Consider the following 20,744-nt stretch of genomic DNA (forward strand, 5'->3'; position numbering starts at 1 on the left):
ATGGCAGGAGTGGAGGTTCCGAGAGTGAAGCTTGGAAGCCAAGGACTGAAGGTAAAAATCAACGCAATCCCATATCTTTTTTGGTGCCCATTACCATGTATGTCCAAGAAATGATTGGTTGTTTTTATTGTTGTGCTTCTTCATGACGATGTGTCAGTGTGTAGATCTATTGGTTTTCACAAAAATTTTAGGTGGCTTGGGGAAGTGGGCATTGGATTTATACATGAAAGTTTCGAATTTGAGCCATGGGTAATGAGTAGAATTGTCGACTACACATCCACTAATGCAAAAAGGGGGCTTTGCGATGCTGCAAATGTTGAAATTGGATATGGTTTCTTATTTGTGTCTACAGTGGAAGCACAGAGGTCTTGTCCAGCCAAGTCAATTCGACACAGTTCGGGTGTGCTTGAGTTTGGCTCTACTCGATAGAGTGTTCAAGGTTGGAGTCTGGACACTCGACTTGAGCTCGATGTAGCTTGATTTTTCAAAGAGACTGAGCTCAATTCGTGGGGAATTTGGTATTCTCAACTACTCTTGACTTATTTTGGTCTAAGATCAAATTAAAAGTTATTGTGCTCAAGAATAAATTCGCGTTCTCAAAGTCCAAAAGGAAAAAGAATTAACATGGTACATGTTTTTCTTTTATCCATAACCGAAAAACTCATATATCAAACTACTCTAGCAACCTCGCAAGCTGCTCACACTAAGAATTTTAAACTTGAGCTCAATGCTCTTTGGTAATTGGGCACACATATGCCAAAGGATTTTAGTGAAGCAGGACTAATCTGCTAGTTGAGATTGAGCAGATCGCCAGTACCGACACATCTGTCTCCCCACCTTACAACGGAGTTTTTGAACTTTAATAGCAATGTTCAGCTTGGAAATATGAACAGCATTTGACCTGATATGCCCGTTCTGAAATGGTAAGCGGCAAACTCACCTCTTTTTTTACCACAGTTATCCAAGTTGGGGTTTGGATGCATGGGGGTAACTGGTGTCTACAACTCTCCACTTTCTGAAGAGGATGGCATCACCATAATTAAGGATGCTTATCGCAAGGGAGTCACCTTCTGAGATACAGCCGATGTGTATGGAACAAATGCTAACGAAGTTCTGGTGGGAAAGGTACATATCTCTACATAAGCAGTGACATTTCCATTTGACCAATCAATTAGTTGTGCCAATTCGTCCAGTTCGTATGTCAAGTGCAGAAGTTACTTTTCTTCTACTAAAGATCAAATTGGCTGAAAAGGACTCTGCATCTTTTTCTTTCCTTGTTTTAGCGAGCCCGAAAAAGGTGGAGGGTTAGTTATATGGGGTTTAATTTAGCTTCTCCCCTTCTTATATTATGAACTTGAGCTTTCTTGGATAACCCTTCTTAGATCACTTCTTTGGTCATGTAATCAAACATAATAAGAGAAAGAAGGAAAAGAAGAAAATGTTTGCTCTGGACAAATGTTCTCCTTCTAATTGGTTTTTCCAGAGATAGGGAATCTGATCGTCATATGGCAGGCTTGATTTAATGATATTGTGATTCGATTTAGGCCTTGAAGCAGCTCTCAAGAGAAAATATTCAGCTGGCCGCCAAATTCGGTAAAAGAGTGAGAGTGGAAGCACGCAAGGCAAAAATTAATAAAATAGATGGTGGTTAAGGGTGCCCTGAATATGTGCAATCGTGTTGCGAAGCTTGTGTGAAGTGCCTAGGCTTGGAATACATTGATCTGCATTATCAGCATCGAGTCGACATTTCAATTCCCATTGAAGAAACTATAAGTGCTTCTTTTGCAATTTTTTTCTTTGGGTACCCCTTTTGCATTTCTTGTGCATGTTTACCATCCTGTCTTCTGATGATTGATTTTTCTCTTGAAAAATTATATTCCACCCCATCTGAAGCCATGCATTTCCTGGTACATAGATGGGAGAACTTAAGAAACTGGTGGAAGAGGGAAAGGTAAAGCATAGTGGTCTGTCTGAGGTGAGCCCAGACACTATTAGATGAGCTCATGCGGTTCATCCCATTACGACAGTACAATTGGAGTGGTCTCTCTGGACTCGTGATATTGAGGAGGAGATAGTTCCGTTATGCAGGTTAGTTAGTCCACAGTAGCATCTTTTACTTCGTTTTATTTGGGGTAAGAAAAAAATTTTAGGAGTATATATCCCTCAAGCTCTCCCAAGCTCATAACTCACGTGACAATGGAGTGTCGCGATCCATACCCACACGAGCAACACACCTTAAAAAAAATGGTTAGGTGTGGATATTGAATTTAAGGGTACCTTTAACCATGGTAGCCTTCTCGATAGGTTCGCCCATAAGGATGTCATCACTTCATCCTTTGGGTTATTCCCATGTCGAGCATGTTAAACCATCGTGAGTTTTTCATACCCGTGCGACCGGTTATTTGAACGATCTAGTTGTTTATGACAACCTAAAAATAAAACGGGAGTTGTCGCTAGTCTCATCTTAGGGGTCGGCTAAAAAACCCAATCGAGGGTTGAGAGTGTTCTCTCGATTTCTACGCAACCAAATATATAGATTCGAGGACCTAGGTTACGTTAATATTTCTATTAGCGTCATTTCGGTACCTAAATAGTATGTTGTGTTTTCCTAACATGTCTATGCGTTTCTTTTACATTTTGGGATCATTTGTCTTAAACTAAGTGATCATGCATGGTTGGTCATTTTCATTATATTTTATTTTAGAAAAACAAGAAAAGAAAGCAATCAATGGAATTGAAATTGCAAAACAGTAAGTAAACAATCAAGGAACACAATAAATCTATCATGCATCCTAAAAAATATAGAAGAGAAACACAATTGAAAAATGATGAAAGAAAGAGAGAAAATCCATAACTTGTCGGGTTTTATATAACAAATGAAACCCGAGATATATGTCGGGAAATGAATAGTACATGATAATGGTCGGAATAGATATCGACCTCCACCGTCTTTGCTCTTTCTCCATCTTCGAGGTTCTAATCTAATCCTAATTTAAGAAACTTATAACTAGGTACATACAATAGAAAGAAACAAGCATACATATCAAAACATTCAAAAACAATGTATCATGTTAAAATCCATCATTTAAAAAAAGTGCAATACGAAAGGCAAATTATGGGGCCTCGGGGTGGCCTTTGTCTCTCATGCGAGGTCCCACTAAGACACCTACCCAATCCTCTTTTTTTTTTTCTTTTTGGGACTTTTAGCAATTGTTGACTAATTGTATTCTTGCATGACCAATAATGCTAATAAGTCTCCTAATCAAGCGATCTATATGATCCCAGGGTTTTCCCTCGATATCATACATCGACCCTACCGTTCATCTAAAAATCACATGCATTGCAAAAAAAATTAAACATGCATGCAGGTCTTTTGAACCTTGTTTCTCAACCAATCAAGCAAGAAAGTGAATCGTCAGCGGGTCACTTATTACCAAGGGCATGCGCCAATCACAAACCCAAGCAATTTCTAATGCATGATGGGATGATATGTATGAAGGGTACATGAGATATTTTAAGAAAAAAACATATCTCAACATCATTCATGAAAAGTTTTGAGACAGGGTGATGTCTCAGCTATGAAAGGCATTCAATTGCCAAGGCTAGCCCGAGCCTCGCATTAGAATTTACAAGCATTGCGGGCATTTTGAATACAATTCAAACTGTGACTTTCACATTGTCAAAACAAATTTTTTTAAAAATGTTTGAAAATATTTAGGATTAAAGAATATCTAGACTATGGAACACATTCAATTGCCAAGGCTAGCCCGAGCCTCACATTAGAAGTTACAAACATCGCAAGCATTTTGAATACGGTCCAAACCATGATTTTTCCTTAAGCCAAATCGAGTTTTGGAAAATAACCTTTTTAGGAATCGTTTTTGAGAAACATCACATGTATCAAAATATTTTTTTCGAAAAATGCAATTTGAAAAGGCCAATTGTTCAACAACAAATATCAAAGCATTCAAAACAATTTTCATGAAGATTTCATGTCCTAATTTCATGCACAAACTAACCTAAAAGGTGTAGCTAAACAATCACAATCATATTTATATTAGGAAATTTCAAAACAAACGTATAAGGATAGCAAAATTGAGTAATACCCATTGACAATCTAGCTATGGAAAAATTTCTTCATATGTATGACATGATAATGAACAACTTTCATGAAAAAAGTTTTCTTGAACGAGTTACACATGAATTTACAAAAATCAAACAACAAGCAACAGCACATCAGATATTTGTCAAAACAACAGGATATTCAGCTAATGTCACGAGAATTTATCCTATCAGAACATGTCTAGAAATTATCATATTTATACACAACATAGCCAATATGATGACAAGCAAGTTTCATTAAGAGGCCAAATTCAAATTCCAAATAGAAAAAAAGAAACAAAAATATCAAAGTTTTGTCCAAATAGGGGTTAAAACAGGGATCCGAATTTGATCCCTTGTCCAGATTGTGATCTAACTTTGAAAAAAATGGAAAATAGTCTAAATGATGAGCAATTGGTATGAAATTGGTGGCATTATTTTAAGTGTGTCCTACATCTTCCTAGAAGAGCTCGAGTCCAAATTAGGTTAATTTGGTATCCTAAAATCGAGATTTTTAAAAGTGCGCATATTAGTAATTAAGACAACAGAGCATAAGCATTCATTAGAAAACCTTAAAATCACTCAAAAAATGCCTAATGACATGAAGAAATCACACCAGACTTATGATTGGATGCGACGGAAAGTTTGGGTAGTCACTTAATCCTAAGTTGGCATGCAAAATTTCATACAATTTAAATGACATTATGAGGTAATTCATGATTCCTAATGATATGCTTGAGAATTCTAAGTATGATGAACACTTTTTGTGAGAAAATTTGATGTTGATACGTGATGGGGCGAGTGATTTCAGAATGGAAATTTTTCTATTGAGATTTTTCTAGTTAAGTATATGGAGTAGTGTATACGGGGAAGAAACAAATGGGAATAAGAAAATATAGAACGATCTCCTCCCAAGGTATAAAAGTCATGCCACCAATCGAAAAAGAAGATCGAGATCTACGAAGTTCACCACTAAGGCCTAAAGCTTCCACCAGCCAAAGATAAAGGATTTTGGGATAGGAGAAGCTCACTACCAAGGCCAAAAGATTCCACCAGCCAAGGATAAATGGCTTATTGGCTCACCACCAAGGAGTGATCTACGCTCCAAGGATAAAGAGACCGAAAGGAGTTATCCACTATCCGAAGAAGTTCACTCAAGCAAAGGAATTCTCGCAATTTCCATTCATCAAATTCGTATCTCCATATAATGGATAGTTTTCCCATGTTTATAAGAGGATTTTAGACTTAGGAAATATAAAAAACAAACTTTAATGACCTATGAACTTAAACATTTGACTCTTGAAAAAAACATAACAATAAAGATACCTAGGAACTTAGGAAATGCATTTATTAACACGGGAACTTGCATTCTTGAACCTTCAGCCTTCTAAAATTTGTGCTTCTCCCTTGACCAGAAAATAACTCTCCTGAAACTTCATCAATTGGTCATGCAAAACGTCTAAAATGGCCTCCCATTGATAGTTATTGACATGCCACAAAGTATCGATAAGTAATTGACATTATTCATTCAAAATGATCTATTGAAGTACATGATGCCCAATTTCTTTCTTGGCTTAGAGAAGTATCGATGGTTCTGAGTTGGTCAATGGAGCTATGTTGGATGCTCTCACATTAGATGTGCAAGATGAAATTCAAATAACATGACCTAAACATGTATACAAACCTTTTAACATGTGGTTCAATCATCAAGAATGAATAACTATAAGATTTGATCCCTAAAAGACTCAAACAAGCATGGGAATCTGCACAAATGACAAGGTTTCATTTCAGCATTAAGTTTATAGAACAAGCATGATTTCAGCCATCATCAAGACATGCATAAATCCTACCAAAAATCTCAAATACAGAGCATATAGTGATGAAGATTTCCCGATAAGAGATCAAAACTCAATTAAGATCATATGAATCATGGTAAAAATGACAAAACATTTCACATTATATGTCCAACACATGTTGCTGTAGTACCTTTTACTCTAATGCATGCAATTAATTTACATTGCCAAAGTAAAAACCTTGCAAAGTGCGCATCAATTGAACGTATATATCATGTATTTCAACTTTCATGAAGGATTGAGACCAAATAACTGCATTTATGGATTCAATTTCATCAAAACAAATCTTGGAATAATATAGGACAGACTGACCTATGTCAAGATCTAAGTAATTTTGACCTAATTAATCATGTCTAAATTTTTCGAAAAACACACAGGATATTCACAACACCTTTATGAGCAACTTTTATGAAAGAAAGTTATTTCAGAAATCAACACCAAAATTAACACAAAAAGAGCAAAAACGGAGATTCACTAAAAAAAATCTCGGACAAATATAGGACAGACTGACCTATGTCTAGATCTAAGGAGTTTTGACCTAACTAATCATGTCCAAGAACTTTGAAAAAAATACAGAAGATGTACAACACTTTTACGAGGAACTTTCATGAATAAAATTTATTCCATAACTCAACAGAAAAATCAGCGTAAAAAAAAATAAAATAGAGATTGATATGGAACAGATTGACCTAAGCCTAGATCTAAGTAGATATGACCTAGATGAACACATCTAAAAATCATGAAAAAATTACAGAAAATGAATGGCATGATTTGGAACAAAACTCATGTAGCAAATTTTGTCAAAAAATGATCATGAAAGCCGGCACAAAAATAACAAAGTCAGAAGGCAGAACCGGATCGAACCGAAAAAAAAAAAAAAAAAAAAAAAAAAAAAAAAAAAAAAAAAAAAAAAACCTAAACTACTACAGAATCATTAATCTTTGGAGGTGTTTTGGAAAGCCAAACAATGGCCGTTTTGGAAATGCAACCTATCATTTCGAAGCTCGGGACGTCTACTATCTAATCCTAAGAGGACTCGAGCTGCAATGAAGTCGTTTAGGATCTCGTTTTGGCCAAAATAATAACCTATGTATAGGCCTACGAAAATCATAGATTAGGCTTAAAATCACAATGATCATTCAAATCATCAACAACTCATTGCAACATTCATACTCATCAATCTTAAGCATATAAAAGCTCATAATCTTGAATCTTAGCCCCGATCGACTAACTCGATCTTACTTCATCAAATTCGAGTTTTGAATCTTTACTTTTTTCGCAATTTTTGTCGATTTCTATTACGATTAGTCGGATCAAATTGCTGGATCACGATTGAGACTCCAAGAACCTAGATTAAGTCACTACAGCTCGGATCAGGACCAATCGAACCTTCGGCTCAAGGAAAAAAAGGAAGAACCGGTCCAAAACGGACTAGCCTTGACTCGCCAGCGAAGATCGGGGCCACCGGTGAAGATCTGGCCACCAATTTAGTCTCCTCTTTCTACAACAGCGTCAAAGATTGCTACTACAACAAATCACCAGCAACTTGAAGGCTTAGAGAGCCCCAGCTACCGCCGATTCTAGCCTAGAACGAGATCGGTCCAAAATGCAAACCGAATCTAGAGAGAGAAAGTGTGCAATCTGTTTGGGGGAGGATTTTGGAGGGAGAAAAGAGAGAGAAAGGTCTAAAGAGGGAGGAAATTTCACTTATATACTCCCACATTAAGCGATTTTAGCCTTCAATTCGACCCAATGGCCAAAATCTCAATCCAACGGTCACAAATCTATTTCGAAAACTCCATTATGATCTCAAGGTGTTGGGTAATTGTTCTAGTGGGTTTGATTTACAAAAAAACAAGCCAAAATCGGGTATTGCGTCAAAATGTCTAATTATAGGTCAATTTGCAATTTGACGAAATTCGAGAACCAATTTGTAAAATTTTGGGAAATTGAAGGCGTAGAAGTGGAATTGGGATTAAGAGGGTTCCAGAACCGGTGGTCGGAGGCCAAGAATCGGTCGGTAAGGGCCCAAACCGGCCAGTCCTGTCGACGGCCGATCAGACCGAACAAACCAGTTCGGTCCGATTCGGCCAGATTTTGACAAGTTTGGTCCAATTCTTACTCTTTTGTCCACTTGGGACCCTTGTGGGTCAAAAATTTATGCAATTCGACTCCTAAATAACTAATTGAAAATGAATTTTATCATTGTTATGAAGAAATTGATCAATTAAGATACAATTAAGCTAATCAAACCTTATGACGCGATCTAGGGGTCTTTTATTGACCTAATTGAATTATCGTGAAAAAAATGAGTCGAAACCATGGGTGCTTTGAATTGGGCCTAAAGGGATAAAATGGTAAAAATTGCAATATAATTGGCAAAATTGCAAATTAACTAAAATTGAATTCAATTGGTGTCATAATTGCCATATTTAATGAGCTACCCATAGGTAAGATCACTTACCACATTCAAATTGACCTTGAATTGAAGTGCTCAAACTTAGGTAAAAAATGGATCTAAGCCTAATATTAAAATTGGACCTAGATTTATTAAATTAAACCATAGCCATGAACAGGTCAATTTGAATTTTGTCAATTGAAGCTTATTAATTGCTTGACATTCTAATGTTTGGGAGGATAAAATTCTTCAAATTGATGAGTTCTTGTGTGAATTTCACAAAATCAATCTCGAATTTGGACTTATCTCAAGAAAATGAGTGAGAAACAATTGTCCATTCGCAAGTTATGAATGATTGATTTTGGTCCCCTAATGAGAGCTCAAACGGCAATTCGTATTTTAACTCGGTAAATCATGAAATTGAATGCTCAAACGATTTCGGATAGTCCATAAACCAAATGTCAAAGAAGGAATTACACCTAATTATGACTAGAGTAAAAGTAATTTTATTTTTTGTCGATTTAGAACCTAAAACTGAAAAATTCAGAAATTAAGATTCCTAATCGAATTTTGTGAAATTTTCAAAACAAACGTCAAATTGGCATTAAAAGAAATATATTTGTGCATTTTTTATTTTTATTTTTTTATTTTTTATTTTTGTCAAATGTTTGATCAAAAGTCAACTATTTAGTTGAATTTTTGCTGAAATGTTGATTTTTTTGATCAAATCTTTGAATTTTCAAGAAATTGATTTGAAAAAGGTGAAATTAAAGCTAAGAGAAAATTTTTTGGGTAAAAGGTCAATTTTTGAGCCAGGGTTGACTTTTGATCAAAAGGTTGACCAAAAAGTCAACTCAAAAGTCAACTGTTAGACTTCCCAGGTTTTTCTTGAAAATGAACTAAAAATTGCTTAAAAATGATAAAACAAAAGAAAGAAATGAAAACAACATTTTTTAGTCGAAAGATAGGTTCCGTCACAATCAAAAACCTAAATCTCGATTTTTTATTGTTTTAATGATATGTCGACTAAAAATCGGTGTTAACACTTGTCAACCGGTGTATTGTTCTTATCATGACCACAATATAGCCAAATATATGGAGTGATAAATAAAAAAGCAGACTCGTAGGATGGAAAGTAGAGAAAAGTAAGCCCCCACGAAGCACAAAGGATGGGAGACAATTTATAAGATAGAATACAGTAAGAATAGCATGCCCAGAACATTTTGGGGGAGGTTCATATGAAAAATTAGACAACGAGCAACATCCAAGAGATGGTGATTTTTTCGTTCTGCCACCCCATTTTGCTGGGGAGTGGACAAGAGGTCCAATGCAGAGTCCCAAAGAAATGATTTGAAAACCAAAAGAAATAGCCATTTTTTCTTTGCCATTATTGAAGTGCAAACATTTAATAGAAATATGATATTGATTAAGAATCTCAAAGTAAAACATATGGAAACAAGAAAAAACTTCAATTCGATCTTTTATTAAATATAACCATGTTACGCAAAAAAAAATCATCCACAAACATAACAACATACTTATAACTAGACATATCATTGACATGACAAGCTATGAAGCACGGACACGTTGTCCGTGCCTCCATGTCGTGTTCGACATGTGTCAGATACGTTGACACGCTCGGACACGCTCGGACACGCGGTCAACGAGTGTTGAAATTTCCGACACGTGATCAAACACTTTTTGACACGTGGTCAAAGAAATGATTTGAAAACCAAAAGAAATAGCCATTTTTTCTTTGGCATTATTGAAGTGCAAACATTTAATAGAAATATGATATTGATTCAGCATCTCAAAGTAAAACATATGGAAACAAGAAAAAACTTCAATTCGATCTTTTATCAAATATAACCATGTTATGCAAAAATAATCATCCACAAACATAACAACATACTTATAACTAGACATATCATTGATATGACAGGCTATGAAGCACGGACACGTTGTCCGTGCCTCCATGTCGTGTTCAACATGTGTCAGATACACGCGATCAACGAGTGTTGGAATATCCGACACGTGGTCAAACATGTTTTGACACGCGTGTCTGGAAGATGGAGGGTAGAGACGAGGGAGCAGAAACGAGCTGTGAGCGACGGTGAGCCCGCGACGGCGAGAGACGGAAGAGGAGAGGAAGGCGGTCATGCGGCAAGGAGGAGGAGAAGGATCAAGAGGAAGAGGAGAGGAAGGGGATTGTGCGGAGAGGAGGAGGAGGAGAAGGATCGAGAGGAAGAGGAGAGGGAAGGGAGTCGTGCTACGAGCGGTAAGGAGGAGGAAAAAGAGGGCTGGCTAGGGTTTTTAATAAGAAAACAAAAAAATATTTTTTTTTAAAAAGGAGGTCTGATGGCGTGAGTTTTAATTTTGGGGGAAGGGAAGTGACGGATGAGCTGTCACTGTCACGTGGGAGGGAAATAAAAGTATAATAATTTTTGGGGGGGAGTAGGTTATGGGGGAGTTGGGGTGTGGGGATTTTTTTTTAAACAGAAAAATAAATAAATGACATTAAAAATTAATTTTGAAAAATAAAAGTACCGAATTTTGAATAATGATAAATTTTGGTCATTTGTAGAATATCATGAATTTATTTAAATAAATTGATTCTAATTTCTTATTAATCATTAGTTTCATCAATAACTTTTGTTAAAGTTAAAAAAACGTTTCCAAACATAGATACAAATTAACTATGAATATGTTTTTTGAATTTTCAATGAATTGACTTATTAATATTATTAGTGTAAATTCATTGTAGGCTCTTTTTTTAATTTAATTATTTATGAATTTGAATAAAATTAATTAAAAATAAAAATATTTATTTAATATACAACTTGTCTCAACGTGTCGGAATTTTCTATTTTTGAGAAATGACGTGTCGTGTCGTGTCGTGTTGCGTGTCTATGCTATTTAGATAACAAGTTCCCCAAACATCAAAATGGACCAACTCAAAAGGACTTGACACACGACTCTAGACACGGGAAGGGAAGGATACCCGATTATGTTTGCCAAATTGACAAGCATTGCACTGGATAGGACTCATAAACGATGAGAAAAGAGAAAAATGACAAATTAAATCATTAGATATAGTGTGAGCATTAGGTCTCACTAACAATGAAAAAACTAGAGTACCCTTCAACAAAACCAATAACGTAGACTTGCCTAGTTTTGTTGTAATTTTCACTAAGCTATGCAGAAATTCATTTCCTGAACTCATTTACAAGAAGCAAAGGAGAAGCCTAGGATGCTGAGAATTTCCCATCTATTGGGGGTGTGTTCGCGTACTTCCATGACAAGCGAGCAAAGTGGTCGACGATCTTGTCGCCGGCGATTTCATCGATAGGTATAGCATCTGAGATCTCTTTCGCGTCTGCCTCCGTGAGCTTCACTGCCAAGGAACCGATGTTATTATCGAGATTCTTGATCTTGGTCGTTCCTGCAAAAAGCGCCTAATATAAGAACAGAAACCCAGTTCCATGTCATCTGTTAAAGAATGCCATTTCATCAGATTCTCACCAGGGATAGGCACAACGCCATCTCCTTGATGGAGTACCCATGCGAGCGCAAGCTGTACAGGGGAACAATCGTGCTGTTTCGCTAACTTCTCGATTCGAGCGTAGAGAATCTTGTTTCTGTCCATATTCTCTGCTTGAAACCTGGGATACAATTCCTGAGAAATGAGGTGAGAAAAAGTTAGAAAGGAGGATTGGTGAAGAAGCGTTTAGATCATCGTGTACATGAAGTGAAATATTCAACAAAGAAGAGCCCCTTTAACTATAAACCTACCGGAGAAAGATGTGCCGGCACAGTTGCTGTGACTCCTCTGCCGCCAAAGAACCCACGACCAAGAGGGCTATACGGAACAATGCCGATTCCAAGCTCCCTGAAATTGAGAGGCGGGCTAAAAGATTGGGAAAGAAGAGACAAACGTTCGAAGCAGAGAAGGCTCTTTTTTGGAGAACAACTTTGCAAAGGATTAGAAGTCTTCTACGATGGCAGGAAACAGCAATGTACCTGCAAAGTGGGACAACTTCTTGCTCGATGTCGCGAGTCCAGAGCGACCACTCCATCTGTAAGGCCGTGATGGGATGAACTGCGTGCGCCCTCCGTATGGTGTCGGGGCTAGCCTCAGACAAGCCGATGTACTTCACTTTTCCCTCTTCCACCAACTTCTTCAGTTCCCCCATCTGCAGTTTTTCGAAATCATTTGGTTTTATGAATTTCTGATTGCTAAAAATCTGTTTCGAGCATCGGCAATTATCCACAAACAGGAAGAGCTGCTAAACAAACTTACAGTTTCCTCTATGGGGACCGATGTGTCGATTCGATGCACGTAATAGAGGTCAATGTATTCGACACCAAGGCGCTCGAGGCTTGACTCGCAACATGTGCGGACATATTCAGGTGTCCCCTTAATCACGACATTGCCTGCTTCGGTTTTTGCAATACCGAATTTGGTGGCTAACTGTACCTCCTCCCGCGGCAACCTCTTCAGTGCCTGCAACAATGATATCACAAAGTTTCCAAATAACCATGTGAGTAAAATCAGTCAACTAAACCACTAAACGACCAGTTTCGTGTGTTTCAGTTACTTCGCATTACCTTTCCAACAAGAATTTCATTGATTTTGGGTCCATAAAAATCTGAGGTGTCGAAGAATGTTATCCCCTTGGCGAACGCGTCAGTGATGATTGCTACGCCGGCTTCCTCAGGAACAGGATCATTGTACATTCCGGAGAGTCCCATGCAGCCGAAACCCAACTTCGAAACCTGCAATCGTTCGAAAACAAAATAAAATGAAGAAGAAGCGGAAAGTCATACATTTTAGCACGAAGAAGCTGAAATGAATCCGCGGGAATTTAACCAATCACAAACAATAAGACCGATGTGATGAAATTTTCATTTTGTACATACACCATTAAAATACGACGAAGAAAGTAGTTTAATTGCAAACCTCGAGACCCTGCGTTCCGAGCTTCACTCGCGGAATCGGAACCCCAGCCATTTTGCAGACGATAACTTGAAGTTGCTACTTGCTCTACTTTCTGGTTTCTTGATCTGTCAATTTTCGTGCATATTGGTGGGAGTTTGTTGAGGTGACATATATAGTGATAAAGAAAGGAAACTTTAGTTATTAAATAGTCAAGTGCCTTTTTCTTTTTTTGGGTCGGTAATAGTCAAATGCCATTGACCAGGGCCATCACGTAAGCAGATGCGCAAGAGCTCTACTCTGTTAGATACAAGGGATGGCACGACTAATTTTGGTGACGTCATAAAAGGGCCTTGTGACGTATAGGCTGATGCAACCTTTCAATTATGCAACATGCTGAGGCTGTAGGGGTGTTGCGTTGCGCATCTGCTTACGTCAATGGGTCATTATCAGATCCCTCTCATCCTTTTGTGGGGCCCAGTAGTAGGTCAAACTAGCTCTTCTTCCGATAAGGTTTCACCATATTACATACTATATTGTGTAAAATGTTTATTGCAACTTACGTCATCGTTCATTTATTTAGTTAGATATATTTTCGGTAATTAAACAATTGTCAGTACATATACATGTATATACACATTTTGGTGTCGAGGATACTTGTGAACCGTTTGCTTAATTTATATACAAGAAGTTAATTCGTAAGCAAATATATACTGAACCACTAATTTTCTTTTTAATAAAATGTTTGATGTTGTTCTCGGTATGTTTAAAATGACATTTAATGTTTTCTGAAGTGTTTGGCAAATGCCTTATGACACCACAATTGAGTGGCGCAGGCAATGGGTAGAGTGATTGTCCTCTACCGCTTGTCCCAATAAAATATTTGTATTGTTCACTTGAAAATTTTAAGAATTTTAAAATGATGCGCTTGAAAGTTCGGTTAAAAAGATGTGGTTCCAGATCGCTAGCACTAAAATTCTAGATCTGTATATTTTTTTCTTAGGAAGCTGCTCCACCCTATTGTAATAAGGTGTTGAATATTTATATTTCAGCGTGGTTATTATAACATAACTCTAATTATACCACATAGACTACAGATGTCAACATTACAAATTTTTCTTTGTGTTTTGGCTGCCTCGACTCCTATATATACATGGAATTTAACTAGGATTGAACCAGAAGATAAAGGAGCTAGCAATTCCTTGCAGGTGCATCTGAAATATGGCCCAAGAGCAACATGTTCAGATTCCCAGAGTGAAACTTGGAACTTAGGGTCTTGAGGTTATTTGCACAAAAGCTACTTCTTGATCGCATGGAGCGCGAAAATCGATCATGACTTTTCGTCGTTGGACAATGATTTCTCACCCTAGATTCGACTTCTGGTCCGCAACGAAAGGCAGAAGTTCAGTGCAGATGAAAGATTCATGCGGTTGCTTTTTCATAAGGCAGAGAGATCATAGTTTATGTGATTTCTTGCTGACATGTGCAAGTTCTTTTGCTCTTTCTTGGTTTTATGATGCTGTAGGTTTCCAAGTTGGGCTTTGGCTGTATGGGACTGACAGGAATTTACAACGATCCTGTCCAGGAGGAAGTCGGCGTATCCATCATCACCGATGCGTTCGCCAAGGGGGTAACATTCTTCGACACGTCGGATGTATACGGCCAAAAACTAATGAAATTCTGGTTGGGAAGGTAAATGAGGACAGAAACATGCAAAATTCAAACCGTTTATAGTTTTAGTTCATGGAATTTTAGTTACGTGGTGAGGAAAAAGGAAGAGAAACTGGCTCCGTTCGTTTCGCGGAAAATAACTTCCGGGAAAATATTTTCCGAAATTTCCGGTGTTCGGATGGCGGAAAACACGCGGTCAATGGAAAATATTTTCCGATCAACGAAAAATTCCTCTTGAATGAGCGGAAAATGTTTTCCTCTTTTGAAAAGAGGAAAACATTTCAGCTCTCACATGAGCTCGGGGCGCTCCCGCTGCTCTTTCCTCCCTTCATCAGTTCTCGTTCTCTCTCTCTCTTTCTTGCTCTCCCCGCAGAGGAGGCTTCGACGACGTCCTTCCCGGATCAGCCTCCGTCCTCCCCGGCCGCTCCGCCCGCCCGCTCCGGCCGGAAGCCACCGCCGCCGCGCGCTTCCGCTTCCCCCGGCGGCTCGAAGCCGCTCGGGAGGATCCGGCTCAAGAGGGAGCACCGCGGAGGCGCCGGGAGGCTCGCGGGGAGTCCGCCGTCCAGGCCGCTCGTCATGCGGCCGCGAGCCGTGAGCTCGTCGGATCTGGCGGCGGAGCTCACGGCTCGCCGATCGAGCGGCGAGCTCGGGCTCCCGATCCGGCGAGCTCGAGCTCGTCGCGATCCGGCGCGCTCGGGTGAGATCGGCCGAGCCTCGAGCTCGCTGGATCTGACGGCGCAGCTCGCGGCTCGCCGGACCTAGCGGCGGAGCTTGGGCTCTCGATCCGGGCGAGCTCGAGCTCGTCGCGATCCGTGCCACCGGGTCTTGAGATCGGCCGAGCTCGATCTCACCCGAGGTGGCGCCACCGGTCTTGGCCGCTCGGGAGGAAGGAGGTGGCGGCGGCGGAAGGAGGAGGAAGGAGGCCACGGCGGACGACGCCGCTCGGGAGGAATCGGGAGGAAGAAGAAGACGGAAAGAGGAAGGAAAAAAAAAAAAAAGAAATAATAAATAATAATAATTTCTATTTTAAAAATCATTTTAAAAATATAAATAAATAAAATAAATTTTTGGGTCAATTAAAAATATTAAAATTCAATTTTTGATAATTTTTCCAGGAAAATGTTTGAGCTAACGAACAAGAGAAAATATTTTCCACTCAAATTTTAGATGTTAGCCGAACACCGGAAAATAAAGTCATTTTCCTGGAAAATGACTTCCAGGAAAATGTTTTCCGGAAACATGATATTTTCCGTGAAACGAACGGAGCCTAAGGGACTTTATTTACAGGCGTTGAAGAAGTTGCCTCACGAGAAGGTGCAGTTAGCTACCAAATTTGGGGCGCTGCAAACCAAGGGATACGATGCGGCAATAAATGGAAGGCCTGAATATGTCCGCTCATGCTGTGAGGCCAGCCTTAAGCGCCTCGATGTTGACTACATAGATCTCTATTACGTGCATCGAATCGACACATCGGTCCCAATAGAGGAAACTGTAAATTTTGCAATGTCAAAGAAAATCTGAATAATTTCTCTGCTCCGACGGACTTTAAACTCATCAGTTTTCAACAAATTTGCAGATGGGAGAACTGAAGAAGTTGGTGGAAGAGGGGAAAGTGAAGTACATTGGCTTGTCGGAAGCCAGTCCCGACACCATACGGAGAGCGCACGCTGTTCATCCCGTCACTGCCTTACAAATCGAGTGGTCACTCTGGACTCGTGACATCGAGCAAGAACTCGTCCCTCTCTGCAGGTACATTGCTTGCTCTACTCTAATCTCTCGGAACATTTGCAACGAAGAAGTGGAGGAGAACTCTGTCCACGGACTTCCTAGTAGACTCCGAACCTTCATAAATTGATCCATCTTAATTACATAGTCGGACTCTTGGATTTCACTAGCGGAGTTTCTTTCTTCGTGTTGGTCCACTTCTCGGATTTCCAGGGAGCTTGGGATCGGCATAGTGCCGTATAGTCCTGTCGGTCGCGGGTTCTTCGGTGGTAGGGGAGTCATAGGGGCTGTGCCTGGGAAGAGCCTTCAGGTGTGAGACATGCCTTACTTCTTTTGGCGTGCGTATCATTTAGTCCAAGCTTCTCCAAGACAATCCTGAATCCTCATATCTGTTTCTTCAAATTTCCAGGAAAGGTTTCCCAGGTTTCAACCGGAGAATTTGGAGAAGAACAAAGTCTTTTACACCCGAATCGAGAAGCTAGCAAACAAGCACGATTGCACCCCGATCCAGCTCGCGCTGGCATGGGTTCTCCATCAAGGGGATGACGTTGTGCCGATACCGGGTGTGTAGACAACTTGTATAGAAGCATCATTTGTACGATAATTACGTTCCCTTTTACTATGAAAAAACTGGACTGCGACCACCTGTCCGGTCCCTAAAGCCCTCAAAAACAGTCTCTAATGACTACTGGCAACAGTGTTCCTATCGGCAGCAGCCGTCGCCTTCCACTTGCTACTAAAGAGACTAAGCGACTTTTTTCTGGTGCCCGTCGCTTGATCTCTACACGTCGTTTTATAAGTTCTCTGAATTTATGAATTCTCGGTTCATTAACAAACCTGCCGCCGCATTATGAATTATCTGAACTTGTATATCGCTTCTGTAGGAACGACAAAGATAAAGAACCTGGACGTCAACATCGGCTCCTTGCAAGTGAAACTCGCAGAGGATGATTTGAGAGAGATATCGGATGCCGTGCCAATCGAGGAGGTCGTCGGTGGCAGTATTCACGAAGGGTATGCTCGTCTCTTGTGGAGGTACGCGGACACACCGCCCCTGAGAGCCGGGAAATTGTCGGCCTAGAGACTTCCTTCAGTTTCATGGAGCACTGTTCGGCTCTTCGGCTTTTTTGTACATTCGGTTTCGTGTTGTTACGAAAAGGAAGCGATTGGCTATAACTACTCAAATAAAAGATAAATCTAAAATACTTGAAACTATAGGCAAGAAATAACAGATAAATGGTTGTCGTGACCTACCCAACGAGGAGGGAATAATGTAAGTTTAGGCTACCTAAAAGACATGCCTATAAGCCATAATCAGACACAGGCTCTCTCAAGTCCATACTTTGCGCGACATTTGAGGATTCATAGAAATTTTGTAATAAAGAGTCGCCACTAACCTATTAGGTTTGGCTAGAAACCAACTAGGTATAAATCACTTCCTACGCAACTAGAGAATCTAGATTCAGTGACTTGATTACACTAATTAATCAATTATTGCCCTTTCAATACCTAATCTTGTTCATTTTAAAAAGAAATTTTGTCAAGCAGATTGGATTAATTTTAAACCAATCCACTAACACGCGAAGTGATCATATGGGTACGCAATCATTAAAATAACAGTTTGCAACCAAGAAAAACGTTTAAATAAATTGTATGGGTGAGCAAATATTTAACATTAATGAAAAGATAAATACTAATCTTAACTGGACTAAATGGATTAAAATAGCAAAGCATGCAAACAAGAGTAATTTTCTTTGAAGACAATTGAAGCCCTCAGGTAAAGTCCTATGGGGTTACTTAATTTTTTAGCACACTTTAGAGTTAAGAAACCTCTAATTTTTTTTTTTTTTTAAATAGCTTGGAAAGTTTGTTTTTAAAATTTTTCAAATGAAATTATGAATTCTTTGACTTTTTTTTTAAAAAAAAAAAAATTCTAATTTTTCAATTTTTAATTTTTTTAATTATTATTATTTAAATAAATCGAATTTTCAATATTTTCTAAAAGTTTCAATGTTCTCTCAAAGCTTTCAAACTTTCGGAAATTTTAATATATTTCTATTATTTAATATTATTTTATTCGGAAAAAAGATCCTGACCGGGTAAACCCAATCCGGCCCGCTGACCCGACCCAATGACTTGAACCCAACCCGATTGGATTAAAAAAGGAAAGCTTTTTTTTTTTTAAAATAATTTGTTTAATTAACTAATTATTATTAATTTTAAAAAATTAAATGATTTTTGTAATTTTTTTGTCTTTTCCTCACCTCGTCCATTTCCCTGCACATTCTGCTCGTTGGTCCTTCCCGAAGCCAACTTTTGCCATGTTATAGTTTTTTTATTTTTTTTGGTTTTTGGTTTTTCTTTTTTTTTTCTTTTTTTCTTTTTTTTTACTTCGTCCCTTACCCCTGCACGCCTTCAACCCAGCTTCGTCTTCAGCCTCTCGCCCCTCCTTCAACGAAGCCGAAGGTCCACAGAAAACCAGAACATCAACCTTGCTTCTTTAATGGCCAAAAGAAAAAAAAAATTCCAAGCACTAAAAGAATCTAAGCTTAAATAAAATGATTTAAGCCTCTTGCAAACTACGCCCGTCTACCTTGCAATTACTGTTCACAGCCACAAGCACTTTCTTTCAAAACCACCAGTCAAGGAATGCTTATCCGGAAAGATGCCGTGCATATGAAAACGTTGAAACACGAACATACGAAACGGAAGGTAGCAACGGGCACCTATTAAAACTCATTTGACAAGCCAAGGATCCAGGGAGGACTAAGAACGGATGTAGGTATTTTGGTCAGACATATCCTCGAACATGTAGAGGGCATTGGCCAAACCGAAGTTTCGCATTTATTGGAGACACGAAATTATACCAAAATCAGCGAGCAAGGTAGAAGTTTCACATTTATTAGAGACACGAAATCATACCAAAAAAGGTTCGACTTTGTAGCGGAAACAACTGATTATGCTCAGTGCGAACAATATAACCGCGAGCATCGGGTGCAAAGAAGAGAAAATATGGGCATCTAGCCTGGGCATTTCATCAAGCATATGACGTGCACTAAAGAAACAATAGATTTTTGCCTCAACCGAGACTCAAAAGCGACCCTAGTTCCTAACCGAACATGCTAGTGAACACCGAGACATCCGTACCGTGGTTTGGAGGACCTACTTGGTTCGGACGGCGGGCAATGGGCGGACCTCAGGCGACGGCGACGCTATCTCAATCTCACTCTCTCTCTTTGACTGGCTCAAACCTCTCCCAGCTCCCTCTCACTCGCTCAAACTCCCTCTCAGTCCCGAAAAAAAAAAAAAAAAAAAACCGACAATCCACCCTCTTCTCTTTGCTCTCTTCCTTTTAAGCCTGACCAACGACAGGTGCGGATGGCTTCTGCCACCAGCAGCTTGATCTCCGACTCTGGGATTGCGTCGTCCTCTGCCCACACGATCCTCTGTCTCGCCCCTGGTTTCTACGTTTCTTTTTTTTTTGCCAAAGCCAAATCAACGTGAGGGTGATGTGAAAGGAAGACCACCCACGCGTGGGCTGGGCCGCAATGAAAGGAGTTGGGCCAATCTGCGAAAAAAGAAGAATAGAAGGAAGAAGAGGGCTGGGCCGACCTAACCTTGGCCCGGACTCGCTTTTTGTCCTTTTTTTTTAATTTTCGATTTAAAAAAATTAATAATTAGTGATAGTTGTGTAGATGTTCCTAATGTCTGCTCGTAATGGATTTTAATGAAAACATACACGATACATTTTAATGAAAGTGCCTTTTTTTAGTGACTAATTCATAAATTTATACACAATTAAATCCTAAATAAAATCATAAAATTTAGGTGTCAACAATAGTGTTCTTAGTTCATCTTTTTTCTGATCCATTACAACTTGTCTTCGGCTATCTATAGCTAGATTGGGCGAATAACTGCTCCGACGGTTATTGCTTCAATTTTAATTGTTCGTGGAATACTCGGTGTGCCTTCAATAATTGTATCGCCTTATCCACGAAGTGGTTGATACCTAGTTTTGCTTCCGTAACTGGTCTCTTTCTTATCCTCTTGCTTCCAAATG

General features: G+C 39.1%; 1 protein-coding gene and 2 pseudogenes across 1 annotated transcript; 2 read left to right on the top strand and 1 right to left on the bottom strand.

Annotated features, from left to right (window-relative positions):
* On the top strand, nt 1-2,107 carry LOC120287424 (annotated as a pseudogene).
* Nucleotides 2,108-11,407: 9,300 nt separating this feature from the next.
* Nucleotides 11,408-13,448, bottom strand: LOC104415454 (probable aldo-keto reductase 1). The gene is made up of 7 exons (XM_010026742.3): nt 13,313-13,448; nt 12,961-13,128; nt 12,653-12,856; nt 12,373-12,545; nt 12,145-12,241; nt 11,875-12,028; nt 11,408-11,794 (listed from the first exon to the last, which is right to left on the bottom strand). Exons 1-7 carry the CDS (start codon nt 13,361-13,363, stop codon nt 11,598-11,600), a joined length of 1,044 nt encoding a protein of 347 aa, XP_010025044.1. The 5' UTR covers nt 13,364-13,448; the 3' UTR covers nt 11,408-11,597.
* Nucleotides 13,449-14,494: 1,046 nt separating this feature from the next.
* Nucleotides 14,495-17,899, top strand: LOC104415453 (annotated as a pseudogene).
* Nucleotides 17,900-20,744: the final 2,845 nt, after the last annotated feature.

The sequence above is a fragment of the Eucalyptus grandis genome, chromosome 8 (genome assembly GCF_016545825.1).
Source record: "Eucalyptus grandis isolate ANBG69807.140 chromosome 8, ASM1654582v1, whole genome shotgun sequence".
In the NCBI taxonomy this organism is placed as follows: Eukaryota; Viridiplantae; Streptophyta; class Magnoliopsida; order Myrtales; family Myrtaceae; genus Eucalyptus; species Eucalyptus grandis.